This window comes from Oncorhynchus masou, chromosome 10 (assembly GCF_036934945.1).
Source record: "Oncorhynchus masou masou isolate Uvic2021 chromosome 10, UVic_Omas_1.1, whole genome shotgun sequence".
Lineage (NCBI taxonomy): Eukaryota > Metazoa > Chordata > Actinopteri > Salmoniformes > Salmonidae > Oncorhynchus > Oncorhynchus masou.
In genome coordinates this window covers 11,802,348-11,816,375 of record NC_088221.1, presented here as the reverse complement: position 1 = coordinate 11,816,375, position 14,028 = coordinate 11,802,348, and the positions used below count along the sequence as shown (strand labels likewise).

Genomic DNA, 14,028 nt, shown 5'->3' with positions numbered 1-14,028 from the left:
GAATATGACCACTTGTCTTATCGAGTCTCATCTTGTATACAATATAAAGGGGAAATTATAATATCTCAGTAAATAATTACATCATTTACAATGATATGATTCAAAATAGTAAGTGAGAACTTATTGACAAACAGTTTGGTGGAAACAAGATTAAGAGTGGTACATACATCAAGATATTGGAGGTGAGTATATCAAGATGGCTCAAGATGACATGCAGTCCTTGTCTTGTTCCCATGTGGTGACCATGTACCAAAATAACCAGAATAGGGATCGAAGGTGGGCGTCTTCAGCCAGACAGTACTGTGGGGTCCAATCTGTGCTTACATACAAGTGGTCTATTAGCAGCACAGGTTTGGTGTTCGACTTTGGCTGTAGCTTTTTCCACTGGTGACAGCAAGAAAGGTATAGAACTGAGGTCCCAGGGTCTGAGAGGACATATTTTATTGTCATTTTATTGTCATCAGGATGGAAAGATGGCCACTGGGTCTAGCAGGCAAAGTCCTCAAACACTCCATGTGGCTGTCCTTGGTGGTGGGGGAGATGGTGATTCGGTAGAATCGTATTGGCGTAGGCTCCTTCTGGGTGACTTCTGGTCATGTCACTGGACTCCTGGTTGCCACAAAGACCACAATGTAATAAGATATACTAAATGGGTCAGTTTCCCAGACACAGATTAAGATTTGTCTTGGACGAAGAAGCACGTTCAATGGAGATTCTCCATTGAGCAAGCTTTTTAGTCTTGGGCTAGGTTTAATCTTTGTCCGGAAAACCAACCCTAAATTATGTACAGTGTGTTGGCTCAATAAACCAAAACGATATTGCTTTTGAATAAACCAAAATGATAATACCTTTGATGTAATGGTAGATATTTCATGTAGATAATTTTTTTACGTCTATGGAAAATTGATGATTTTGGATGATTTTATATGGACTCAAGGAGTAAATTTGTTCCTCATGAGAGAGGGACCTGGGAATTGAAGTTGCCTCTGGGGGGATGTAATCCTGTACAATGGGATAAAACAATATTTTTAACAAGGGATTAAACTGATCTCCCTGAAAGATGTGCAGTGATATACAGTAGCTTGTAGTGACATAAAGATTGATAGTGATAATGGTTGTAAATATTTCGATTTACAACCATTGTGCCAAATGTGTTGTACATCAGTTACACAAATTGAGTGTGTACGGGGCCAGAGAGAACTGAACAACCCCATTTCAGGAGGATCATTCTCCTTTGGGCTTTCCCTGCATGCACAGAGATGCGTAGGCCTACAAACGGCCTGATGCAACATGCCTGCCCTCCACAAGCAAACCACTCACCTTATTGGCTTTCATATCTTGCAGATCCACAGTGGCAACAGTGGTCGTTTGTTGTTTCTTCTCATCCTTCTGTGGCCTCAGCAGACGCTGCAGCCTGTGCTTTATCACCTGGGTGGAAGCAGGATTGAGGGAGGGATGGAAGAGTGCAAGCAGAGTCAGGAGTTCACTCCATCAGCACATCTGGCATGTCCCAGAGCTCAGCGAGCGATTTTCCATATCATTAGCCTCGTATGACACAAGTGAAATCCTTCACACTCATAACTGACACATTAGCAGTGATAGTAGCGCTAGTCCGCGCGTAACAGTTTAAAATGTCAAAGTGCCACTAACACTGATTGAGGCAGACATTTTAGAACAAAGTCCTTGGTGTTTATAGAGCAAGACCAGCTGAAATGTGTGTAGGGTTGTAAAACTAGTTTACCAAAATATGCAGTTATTCCAGAAATCCCGGTTGGAATCAGGTGGGAATAAGCAGAAAATGCAGAATTTTCCAACCAGAATTTCTGGAAAACGTGGGAATTTTGCAACCCCAAATTTGTGTCACCTCTTGTGAGCTTCATGCATATACACATATTATAAGGCTAGACAATGTACCTCGTAGACATAATCCAATATTTCTAAAATGGACAAAATACTGGCTCCAATGAACAAGCCCATCTGGCCTCCAATGTCACCTGAAAAGGAAGAAATGTAATATTAAGAAGGATTTCTGGTGATGCCAATAATTACTCATTCACTCATATTTGAAAACCATTGTCTGAAAATTCCATTTATTACTAGAGCCAAAGAACCAGTGTCAGGCAGTTTCCATATTAAGACTTATCTTAAACCACATGAAACCCCAATTATTATTATCTTTGAATAAAACAAGAGCGAGAGAGAAAGAGGTCATAGTAGAAAAGAGAAACTCACCTAGTAAACCTGCAACATCGTACGCTTTCTTTTGTTCAATTGTTTCATAGTTAAGAGCCTCAAAGAAGATATCCAACACCAGAAAGTTGTCTCTAGAGATGTTTAGAAAATGAGAACAATATTAAAAGATAACTGCATATGTTTAGTCTACGTTGTTATAACCAATAGTAAAGTGTTATTATGGAACATACAAAATTGCACTTTCCTTTTTACTTCAACCACAGCACTATAATATTACCAGGATAATATGTAAAAAAAAATATATATATACTGTACCATGTCATTTTTGTGGTTGTTATAAATTGTCATGATGGCACTTTCAATTCAAATTCAAATGAATCAAGTTAATAATTCACAGATTATGGAGACTTTAAGATTGTAACAGCACTGGCAGGGAACATGAGAAGCATGGGCTGAGTCTCTAATGGAACCCTAATGCCCTTCTTCTGACCAGTGACCAGTGTGTAGCCAACCCCTGAGGGTGTCTCAATTTTCTAGCACGGATCTTTTCCAGGTCACAGTAATGTAAGTAATCACGTCAGTTCTACCTGATATACTCCTCAGACTTGTCGTACTTCCTGGACAGGTAGCGAGCGGAGCCCTTGCTGGGGATCTTGACCATGGAGAGCTCCTTGCCGTAGCGGGTCAGGTTACATGGTGTCTCACAGGGACAGCTGTCCCCAGTGCTCTTCTGGAGAAGGGCTGGGAACACAGAGCAAAGTGTTTTAGCCTGGGTCTGGGACACAGCTTGGAACACAGAGCAGAATGTAATAGACTGGGTCTGGGACATAGCCTAGAACATAATCTCGGTTAAACCAGAACTAAAGTCCTTTGTAATTGGTGAGATGCTTGATTAAGTTCTGGCTGCATACATGTTAAGGGAAGAGAGAGAACGAGAATCGGAACTGGAATGAAGAGCTCCACCCTCTGTCTATGCATGTTACGGGGTAGTCTGTGGACCAAATGTCCCCTCCACTTCCCGAAATTCAAAAGATGCTAACACCTACAAAATCTGGATTTTCCAAAGCACCGGAACTAATGCTGCTCGTTATCTTACGCATCCCGTTGTATCATGACAGATCTACGGTACCATTTATGTTTACGTAGCCTGTCCACGAGAGAACACCTAGAATACAGAGCAGACAGTTGGGGGCTCTTCTCCTGGGCAATAGTCTACAAATGGAATGCAAGAGCATTTCAGTTAGCAAGTTAAAAGGGAAATTCCACCACTTTTTAACCTCATATTCATTATCTCCAGCACCATACCTTGATCAATGTTTATTTACTCCATGCTTAGTATGCATACTGAGATCATGGCTAGTCTCGATATTTATTTTGGCTACACACGCCCATACACACACACACACTTTAACACAAACATGCATAAACAATTGCTCATACATGGCACTAAAAGAAAATAATGATATACTGCATCAACATAGACAACAATACATGCCTTACTCAACTCATCCCTCATTTCAGGACAAAATTCAATTCAGTTAGAAAAAAACTGTTATCCAAATTTGGTGAGTTGTGTGTTTTATAACTCTTATAATGAGGTTATTTGTATGCAGGGGCAACACAGGATCTATTCTTAGACTGAGGCACACAAAAAGTCACCTACTGTATATAATATAATTATATAAATTATGTTTTAATTTATTACCTTGAATTTATTCGGATTGAGTCGAGAATACAGCTAGATATAAATATGAGCCGTTCTTGTAAGATATATATCTAGATTTAGCGCACCCACCCATGAAAAGGGCTTGAAATCCTTTTGAAGAGGAAGATAATTACATTTCTGGCTTATTAGGCTCGAAGATCATAATTGTACTGATACATCTCATCACATAATAAAGCGTCTCTTTTATGACCGCCATAATGTGGTTGAGACAAGGCACCTCTGCACAGAGATCCCCCAGAGCCTGCCAGTGGGGAGTCAGCCACAGCACATGGAGTTGGTTCAGTGAAGGAATATCAAATGTATGGTGAAAGCTCAGAGAATGAAGGTAAGTAAGCAGTTAGGTAGCTTCGTTGTCACTCACAATTTTGCGCATTTTCGACTCCAACAATTGTCATGTCAACATGGAGGCAATGTCATTTTTGTAATCTTTGCCTAGGCAATCCCTACCAGAACATTGAAACACAATTTCTCCTTATAATTGAAAATAATGATTCTGCATTTCACTCAGGGACCATTTATGATAATAAAAAAGAAAAACATGTCTTACCAAGAGCCTTGTCGACACACTTGATGTTACTGGGAGTGCAGATATCAGCAGTTCCTGGAGTACAAAACATGAAATGAGTTTGATTAAGAAAAAAACAAAAATGGCCACCATCCATATTATTACCAACATGAAAAACTCTCATTGAGAACAGAACACTAGCTTATCATTCATCTACAAACGCAAGAAGATGTGGGAAGATGAGTTCCATTCACACTTTTTCGGCCATGTTGGGCATCCTCCTCTGTTTGCATTGAGAAATGGAGCACCGGGGCCCAACCCCAAAGGCATATTTAGAAAGTCTTTAAAAAACAATCAATGATTCACCTCATCACAGTGACAAGCACAGCACAGGGGCCACTAATGATAGGAATTCATCAGGAGCACAATTCATCGTGGGAAATATGTGTGGCGAGCAGACAACAAAATGTTCTTTGAGTTAATGTTTTAGGAACAGTAGCCTTTTCAATTTGCATTAGGGAAGATTGATGTGGGGACATTAACGTCGGGGGCACTGAGGAACAGAGGCATCCTTATGATCAAAGTAGCATGACTGCACAGGAAATCTTTCACCCTACTCTCAATGGAGAGAGGTCAGGTGTCTCTCTACAGGGGATGTTACATCAAGGCCCTTCATTCAGGAATGAAAATAAGCAGATTTGTATACCAAATAAGACTCCTGCCATAACTACACATACAGTTGAAGTCGGAAGTTTAAATACACCTTAGCCAAATACATTTTAACTCAGTTTTTCACAATTGTTGACATTTAATCCTAGTAAAAATTCCCTGTTTTAGGTCAGTTAGGATCACCACTTTATTTTAAGAATGTGAAATGTCAGAATTATAGTAGAAAATTATTTAGTTCAGCTTTTAGTTCTTTCATCACAGTCCCAGTGGGTCAGAAGTTTACATACACTTAATTAGTATTTGGTAGCATTGCCTTTAAATTCTTTAACTTGGGTCAAACGTTTTGGGGAGCCTTCCACAAGCTTTCCACAATAAGTTGGGTGAATTTTGACCCATTCCTCCTGACAGAGCTGGTGTAACTGAGTCAGGTTTGTAGGCCTCCTTGCTCGCACACGCTTTTTCAGTTATGTCCACAAATGTTCTGTAGGATTGAGGTCAGGGCTTTGTGATGGTCACTCCAATACCTTGACTTTGCAAGCCTCCCCCTTTGTCCTCCAAACACAACGATGGCATTATGGCCAAACAGTTCTATTTTTGTTTCATCAGACCAGAGGACATTTCTCCAAAAATGATGATCTTTGTCCCTATGTGCAGTTGCAAACCGCAGTCTTGCTTTTTTATGGCGGTTTTGGAGTAGCGGCTTCTTCCTTGCTGAGCGGCCTTTCAGGTTACGTCGATAATAGGATTCGTTTTACTGTGGCTATAGATACTTTTGTACCTGTTTCCTCCAGCATCTTCACAAGGTCCTTTGCTGTTGTTCTGGGACTGATTTGCACTGTTCGCACCAAAGTACATTCATCTCTAGGAGACAGAACTCCTTCCTGAGCAGTATGACAGCTGCATGGTCCTATGGTGTTTATACTTGGGTACTATTGTTTGTACAGATGAACGTGGTACCGTCAGGCGTTTGGGAATTGCTCCCAAGGATGAACCAGACATGTGGAGGTCTACAATTTAGTTTCTGATGTCTTGGCTGATGTCTTTTGATTTTCCCATGATGTCAAGCAAAGAGGCACTGAGTTTGAAGGTAGGCCTTGAAATACATCCACAGGTACACCTCCAACTGACTCAAATGATCAATTAGCCTATCAGAAGCTTCTAAAGCCATGACATAATTTTCTGGAATTTTCCAAGCTGTTTAAAGGCACAGTCAACTTAGTGTATGTAAACTTCTGACCCAGTGGAATTGTAATACAGTGAGTTATAAGTGAAATAATCTTTATTTAAACAATTGTTGGAAAAATTACTTGTGTCATGCACAAAGTAGATGTCCTAACCGACTTGCCAAAATGACAGTTTTTTAACAAGAAATTTGTGGAGGGGTTGAAAAACGAGTTTTAATGACTTCAACCTAAGTGTAATGTAAACTTCTGACTTCAACTGCATATTGACAGTGTACGTGCGGTACATTAAATGGGTAACAGGGAATCATATATAATACCAGGTGATTAGTGAGTAGTGAGTGAGGGCTACAGTAAGCCTTCTTACCAGGCATGTGTACCATCCTGCAGTTACATTCCCGGAGCACCTCCCTGGTCTCGCAGCGCAGGCGGCAGGCACTGATGCTGTAGGTGTCGTATCCCGGGATCATCTGGTCGCTGGTGGAGCGGCAGTTCCCCCAGGGCTGGGGCAGGTAGGTCAGCTAAGCACAGAGTGATTGATTAGAGCCATGTCTGAGCCACACTGCTCGGGGGTGAGGATAAGTGAGTACTGAGAAAGTGGTAATCTGGGTGAAAGCGGTGCCGGGGCCTACCCTTTGTTCCTGACATGAAACAAAGGTCTGGAATCCCGGGGAGACTCCGAAGCCCAGCTGGTGGATGTAGGGAGGCTCATCCTGGCTGTGGATCTGCACGCGGATCCCTGCCTCTAACGACGTCTCATCTTCCGGGATAAAAGAGGCACGTGTAGGCAGTACAAAAACACACGTACAGAGTGGATTCATTCAGCCTTTTATCCATCAATCCTAGGGGAAGGCTAATTGTGACAAGGCCGATCTCAGTAATTTGAGAAAAACAAGACACTGACAATGATCACGTCTACAGTGAGGGATGAAAGTATTTGATCCCCTTCTGATTTGGTACGTTTGCCCACTGACAATGAAATGATAATGGTAGGTGAAAGACAGAATAACAACAACAAAAATCCAGAAAAACGCATGTCAAAAATGTTATAAATTGATTTGCATTTTAATGATGGAAATAAGTATTTGACCCCTCTGCAAAACATTACTTGGTACTTGGTGACAAAACCCTTGTTGGCAATCACAGACGTTTCTTGTAGATGGCCACCAGGTTTGCACACATCTCAGGAGGGATTTTGTCCCACTCATCCACAGATTTTCTATGGGATTAAGGTCTGGAGACTAGCTAGGCCACTCCAGGACCTTAATTTCTTCTTCTTGAGACACTCCTTTGTTGCCTTGGCCGTGTGTTTTGGGTCATTGTCATGCTGGAATACCCATCCACGACCCATTTTCAATGCCCTGGCTGAGGGAAGGAGGTTCTCACCCAAGATTTGATGGTACATGGCCCCGTCCATCATCCCTTTGATGTGGTGAAGTTGTCCTGTCCCCTTAGCAGAAAAACACCCCCAAAGCATAATGTTTCCACCTCCATGTTTGACGGTGGGGAAGGTGTCCTTGGGGTCATAGGCAGCATTCTTCCTCCTCCAAACATGGCGAGTTGAGTTGATGCCAAAGAGCTCCATTTTGGTCTCATCTGACCACAACACTTTCACCCAGTTGTCCACTGAATCATTCAGATGTACATTGGCAAACTTCAGACGGGCATGTATATGTGCTTTCTTGAGCAGGGGGACTTGCGGGCGCTGCAGGATTTCAGTCCTTCACGGCATAGTGTGTTACCAATTGTTTTCTTGGTGACTATGGTCCCAGCTGCTTTGAGATCATTGACAAGATCCTCCCGTGTAGTTCTGGGCTGATTCCTCACCATTCTCATGATCATTGCAACTCCACGATGTGAGATCTTGCATGGAGCTCCAGGTCAAGGGAGATTGACAGTTCTTTTGTGTTTCTTCCATTTGCGAATAATCGCACCAACTGTTGTCACCTTCTCACCAAGCTGCCTGGCGATGGTCTTGTAGCCCATCCCAGCCTTGTGTAGGTCTACAATCTTGTCTCTGACATCCTTGTAGAGCTCTTTGGTCTTGGCCATGGTGGAGAGTTTGGAATTCTGGATTTGTTTTGTTGATATTCTGTCTCTCACTGTTCAAATAAACCTACCGTTAAAATTATACACTGATAATTTCTTTGTCAGTGGGCAAACGTGCAAAATTAGCAAAAAATATCAGCAAAAAATACTTTTTTCCTTCACTGTACATATACTGAACAAAACATAAACACAACATGTAAAGTGTTGGTCCCATGTTTCATCAGTTGAAATAAAATAACCCAGAAATGTTGTATATGCACAAAAAGTTTATTTCTCTAAAATGTTGTGCACACATTTGTTTACATCCATGTTAGTGAGCATTTCTCCTTTGCCAAGATAATCCAGCCACCTGACAGGAGGGGCATATCAAGAAGCTGATTAAACAGCGTGCCCATTACACAGGTGCACCTTGTGCTGGGGGGCAATAAAATGCCACTCTAAAATGTGCAGTTTTGTCACACAACAATGCCACAGATGTCTCAAGTTTTGATGGAGTTTGCAATTGGCATGTTGACTGCAGAAATGTCCACCAGAGCTGTTTCTAGAGAATTTAACATTCATTTCTCTACCATAAGCTGCTTTGAACATCATTTTAGATAATTTAGCAGTACGTCCGACCAGCCTCACAACTGCAGACCGATTTCTTCACCTGCGGGATTGTCTGAGACCAGCCACCTGGACAGCTGATGAAACTGAGGAGTATTTCTGTCTGTAATAAAGCCTTTTTGTTGGGAAAAAAATATTCTAATTGCCTGGGCCTGGCTCCCCAGTGGGTGGACCTGGCTCCCAAGTGGGTCAGGCCCACCCATGGCCCAGTCATGTGAAATCCATAGATTAGGGCCTAATGAATTGATTTCAATTGACTGATTTCCTTAAATGAACTGTAACGCAGTTGCGTTTATATTTTTGTTCAGTGTATATGACTTACAGCACTGTCAACAGATTTATCCCTTATTATAATAATTTTACGAAACCATTCAGGATAGTGGCGACATTGCAAAAATGCATCACCAGAATACTGTTGATTTATGACAACAGAAACAGGTCCCGTAACAACATGTAAGGTTTATGACTTACTTGTCTCTTTCCAGATGGGGAGATACTCGTCCTGTTGAATATCCAACATAATCTCCAGCCCATTTCCCATTCCACCTTGCTTGGTTTTCCTGGACGTCGACTTGTTCCCATTGAAAGTGTAGCATTTTCCATATCTTGTATAGACCTATGGGAGAATATATTAATATCAGAAATGTCATAATAAACATGACAATATCCATCTCTGCTGTAACAGACTCATACAGTACTTGTATGGTGTAGCAATGAAGTTGGAGGTATGGACCGGAAAATGAAGATGGTCTATGTGGTCTACATTCTCTGTCTGTAATGGCTACCCAGAATATTTTCAATGCATTTTAATAACTCTACCTACATGAACATATTACCTCAATTACCTCGACTAACCGGTGCCCCACACATTGACTCTGTACCGGTGCCCCCTGTATATAGTCCCACTATTGTTATTTTACTGCTGCTCTTTAATTAATTTTACTCTTTTATTTCTTATTCTTATTCGTATTTTTTAAACTGCATTGTTGGTTTGAGGCTTGTAAGTAAGCATTTCACTGTAAGGTCTGCACTTGTTGTATTCGGCGCATGTGATTAATAAAATCTGATTTGATTTAAATAAACCTAGGAGATGTGTGTTGAAGGGAGAGTGATATACCAACAGTCTTGATCTTTATTATACCATAGAAACGTACAAAATATAACTTATTACAAATGTATACCTATATACTTTACATACTTACAGACTATGATAAAAATGTAGTTTGCTCTTCAAATTTACAGAGCAAACACCCATTAAGGATTCCACAAACTGATCACACAAAGTTAAGTGTTCCCTTTCTTATCTACGTTGATAAGAGAAGATAAAAGACAGAAGCATTTAAAATTGAGGTAGAATATCTGTTGAAAGCTTGACAGCAGCCTTTTAGGGAAACATAGAATTCCTTTATTTATGGGCCTCATCTCGCTACAGTACAAGCCAAAGTGACACAATTATATTATTTGGACTTGACACCGTGAACCTTGTGGAGCATTAGAATGAAAGATGAGGAAATCACATGACAAACAAAATCAGCAGATGAGACAGTGGGGTTCACAGTAAAATAACAATGGTGCCAAATCCAGGATGTTTCTGTAACAAGTCTGTTTTAACTTAAATTTCAGCACACGTAGGGTTTCACAATTCCAGTCATTTTCTCAAAATGCCAAGGTTTTTCAGAAATTCTGGTTGGAAGATTCCCGGAACAGGAAGGAATAAGCAGGAAATCCAGAATATCCTCCAACAGGGATTTCTGGAAAAACCTGGGAATTCCAGAATTTTGCAACCCTAAGCACAAACTTTACAATGAGTGGTGTGATGACTAAATTAGGGTTGAACATCAGACAACACACAAGTACTAATTTACAGACCACAGGGTGTGCTCTGATCTCAGATAGTTACACACAAACCAAACCTTTACACTGTCATATGGCTCTGCACCTGGCTGTTGTACACCATACACAATAGTCATTAAGAGTGGTTTTGGTGTTGTTTGAATCCCATATTTCCCCTTTAAGCCACTGTTTACCAAACTGGGATGTTTACTAAAACACAGGCATGTACAGTACAGTACACAGCCTGTACATGATTATGCTGTCCCCTAAATCAGGTAGGCCCATTCCCCTATATAATGTGGGAGTTCCCTACAGTTAAATGCTTCTGGGGCAAAGTTTCAAAATTCATTTTGAATTGCATGAATGTAAACATTAATTGCTTAGCTCTTTGAATCGCTCAATCAATCAGGCAACAGCACTGGCAGGCAACTGAATAGGGACATGTTGGCTGGTTTGGGAGGTGATGGAGGTGGAGGCCCACTTTTTTTTTTTTTTTTTCCTGTTTATACTGAATTCATCATCACTTAAAGTATTTCTTACTGTCTTTTTTAAATGATTTTGAGTGGAAGAATACAGGTACATGTTTTATAAACTTAGAATTTGAAATGGATAATGTACCTGTAATTCCGACAAAAAAATAACAAGAAATAATAATAATCGCCCCCCCCAAAAAAATCTACTCTGTGATCCTTCAAGAAATGGGTACATATAGAATATGTAGCCTAGTATGTAGGAAGAAAAAATAAGTCATCAAACTATTTAAAGCCCTACTGTGTAGTTGTGGCTAAGCCAATGGTGTACGAAGAGGACAATAGTGTGCAACCCGCCCTCTTTGACTGACGTGCTATTTGTGTGCGTTGGTTTAATCTGTGGAAGGCGGGCACAGAGCAGCAGAGGAGGTAAGCTGCACCCCATCATTGATTTAGCCTGCTTTATTGACATACTTAAGCCTCCACCGCTGCACTCGATTTACAGAGGAAGAGGAATTAAAGAAAGAAAAAAACACACTTACAGGGATAGTCCTGAGTTCTGCTCTAAAACTTGTGATATCGCTGGGGTATTGGCAAATTATGTCCACAGAGAGCAAGGGAAGTTTTTCCATCGTCTCAGCCTGGAAATGTTTGTTGACAGAGCCTCCACTGATTCATTTCTCAGCTTTAGCCTCTCTCTCGTCTCTCCAATAGCCTGTGTGATTGATGGAGCGTTTCCACCTTGTTACATCTTGCACCAAATTTAGCAAAGGTAACAGGGCTGACTATCAATTCCAAGGAGGATCATGGTATCGTCTCTGAAAAACCAAACATCCTGTTCCATAGTCACACTAACAGTTTATTCTAAAATAATCCCTCACATGTATCTACAACAATATACACCTTGACAGTAAATCGTGTTGTGGACCAGTGGTCAACTTATAATGAATGTAATAGATAGCTACATTCACAACAAAGGTTAGAAACAAAAATTATTTAAAAAATGTATACGCCAACACTGGTACGAACAGCTGGATAGTTACATGCTATTAAAACATTAAAATGCAACCAGAGTCCTTAGCAGTAACTTTGCTTTGGAAAGATGCCCAACTACTCTAATTTGCATAAATCTCGCTTGTTCTAGCGGCTAGCACCCAACTTAATTGAGCTTAATGTCAGTCCATTAACAGTCTTTTGGCAGTATTTTCTCCTCAAATTGCCTTGTTTCTCCCCTGGTCTCTCCATTTTAAATACATTAAGAGGCTCACCACTTGCCACATGTAACTCCTGAGCTCTTGTGTGGTATACCCTAAACATCCCCTTTACGGCAGTCATCTGACAGTTCCCGGGTGTTTTCCTTTTAAATAACCCACAAGAATCACTTGAGCGCTTCTCCTGAGGACATCCATTTCTTAGCATGTGGCCATGTGTCAGCGGCCGGGGCTCTTCGTGTATGGATGAGGAGGAAGATTATAATTAATTTCCGGCGGTGGTGGAACACGCTGCATGGCAGATTGGCAGTTGAGTCCCATTAAGGGCGGCTCATGCAGGTTTAAAGGTAAGAGAACGTTCCCTGGTTTAATGGCTTCATTACAGCCCTCTGGCAGAGTGCTAGGGATCACACAGTAGCATACATTGATGGAATATCTACATGTGCTAACTAATCTTGTCTCTTGGTTGGTTCCTCGTGTTAAGTTGCAAGTACGGTTGGAAAACTCTGGTAACTTTCCCCAAATGCCCAGGTTTTCTAGAAATCCCCACTGAAGATTCCCAGAATCAGGAGGGAATTAAGCAGGAAATTCTGAATCCTTTGACCAGGATTTCTGGATAACGTGAGAATATTGAGAAAGTTACCAGAATTTTGCAAACCTATTTGGAGACATGTGTTGGTTGGTTGCTCTTGTGTTAAGTTGCAGGGCAGGAATGATTGAGTAGGGACATCTATGAAGGAGTCTCACCAACACCTGAATTTCACATACAGTAGCTAGGTGCCAGAGTAATGCAGGAACTAAGAGGAGAGATTTTACCTCACTGCTCAAGGTGCCCTCACTGCTAGACGGTAGTTTAGTCATTTAATTCTTAAATATCTTTCAATTGAAGTATGCCATTAGAGTCTATCAGAGGCAACACGAAACAAATTTGATTTGTCATGGGTCAATACATTTAAAATCCTAACATACTGACGAGAAGGAAGCGCTCTAATTGAGGGAACAGGGGTGGTGTCCCAAATGGCCCCCTATTCCCTATAGAGTGCACTACTTTTGAACAGGGCCCATAACGCTCTGGTCAAAAGTAGTGCATTAGCTACATAGGGAATAGGGTGCCAAATGGGACGCTGACAGACACTCCACTCCAGATGTTTAAAGACAACGACAACGTGGTTTGGGTAAACGGAGTAGACATTGAAGCGTGTCGTCTAAACAGTGTGGATAAGAATGTGAGGCACGCAAGGTTCTGCACCATTTGCTCCTGTCTCATGGGTAAGCCACTCAACACGGCGTATAGGGCACCACTTTGGCACACATTCAGACGCATTACATTTAGTGTATATCAATTCCTAACTTCATTAAACAACTGACTGGAAGCATCACTTTACTGGTGGCCTATCCCTCTAGCATACAGCACAGTAAGCAAGACGTGTCATCAAGGACTTGTTTGCATGGCAAATAGAGCGGACTACGGCAAAAAAATCTGAGCGGATAACGAAAGGATTTATCTCATCCCTTTAATTGGAGATATGTGGTAAATTATAGAGTTAACGGACACACGCAACAGGGGTGAAATGATCCTTAAACT

The 14,028-nt window shown here is 41.2% G+C and overlaps 1 protein-coding gene across 1 annotated transcript in view; it reads right to left on the bottom strand.

Moving 5' to 3' along the window:
- Positions 1-854: 854 nt before the first annotated feature.
- The window catches only part of LOC135547145 (acid-sensing ion channel 4-A-like), a 166,615-nt gene continuing 153,441 nt past the window's right edge, over positions 855-14,028 (bottom strand). Inside the window, exons 2-10 of the mRNA XM_064975857.1 lie at positions 9,401-9,545; positions 6,907-7,034; positions 6,642-6,795; positions 4,467-4,520; positions 2,781-2,934; positions 2,233-2,324; positions 1,915-1,994; positions 1,321-1,428; positions 855-1,002 (exon numbers count right to left, since the gene is read on the bottom strand). Of these exons, the coding sequence (XP_064831929.1) occupies positions 871-1,002; positions 1,321-1,428; positions 1,915-1,994; positions 2,233-2,324; positions 2,781-2,934; positions 4,467-4,520; positions 6,642-6,795; positions 6,907-7,034; positions 9,401-9,545 (1,047 nt within the window). The 3' untranslated portion in view covers positions 855-870. The remainder of the gene's footprint in view (positions 1,003-1,320; positions 1,429-1,914; positions 1,995-2,232; positions 2,325-2,780; positions 2,935-4,466; positions 4,521-6,641; positions 6,796-6,906; positions 7,035-9,400; positions 9,546-14,028) is intronic.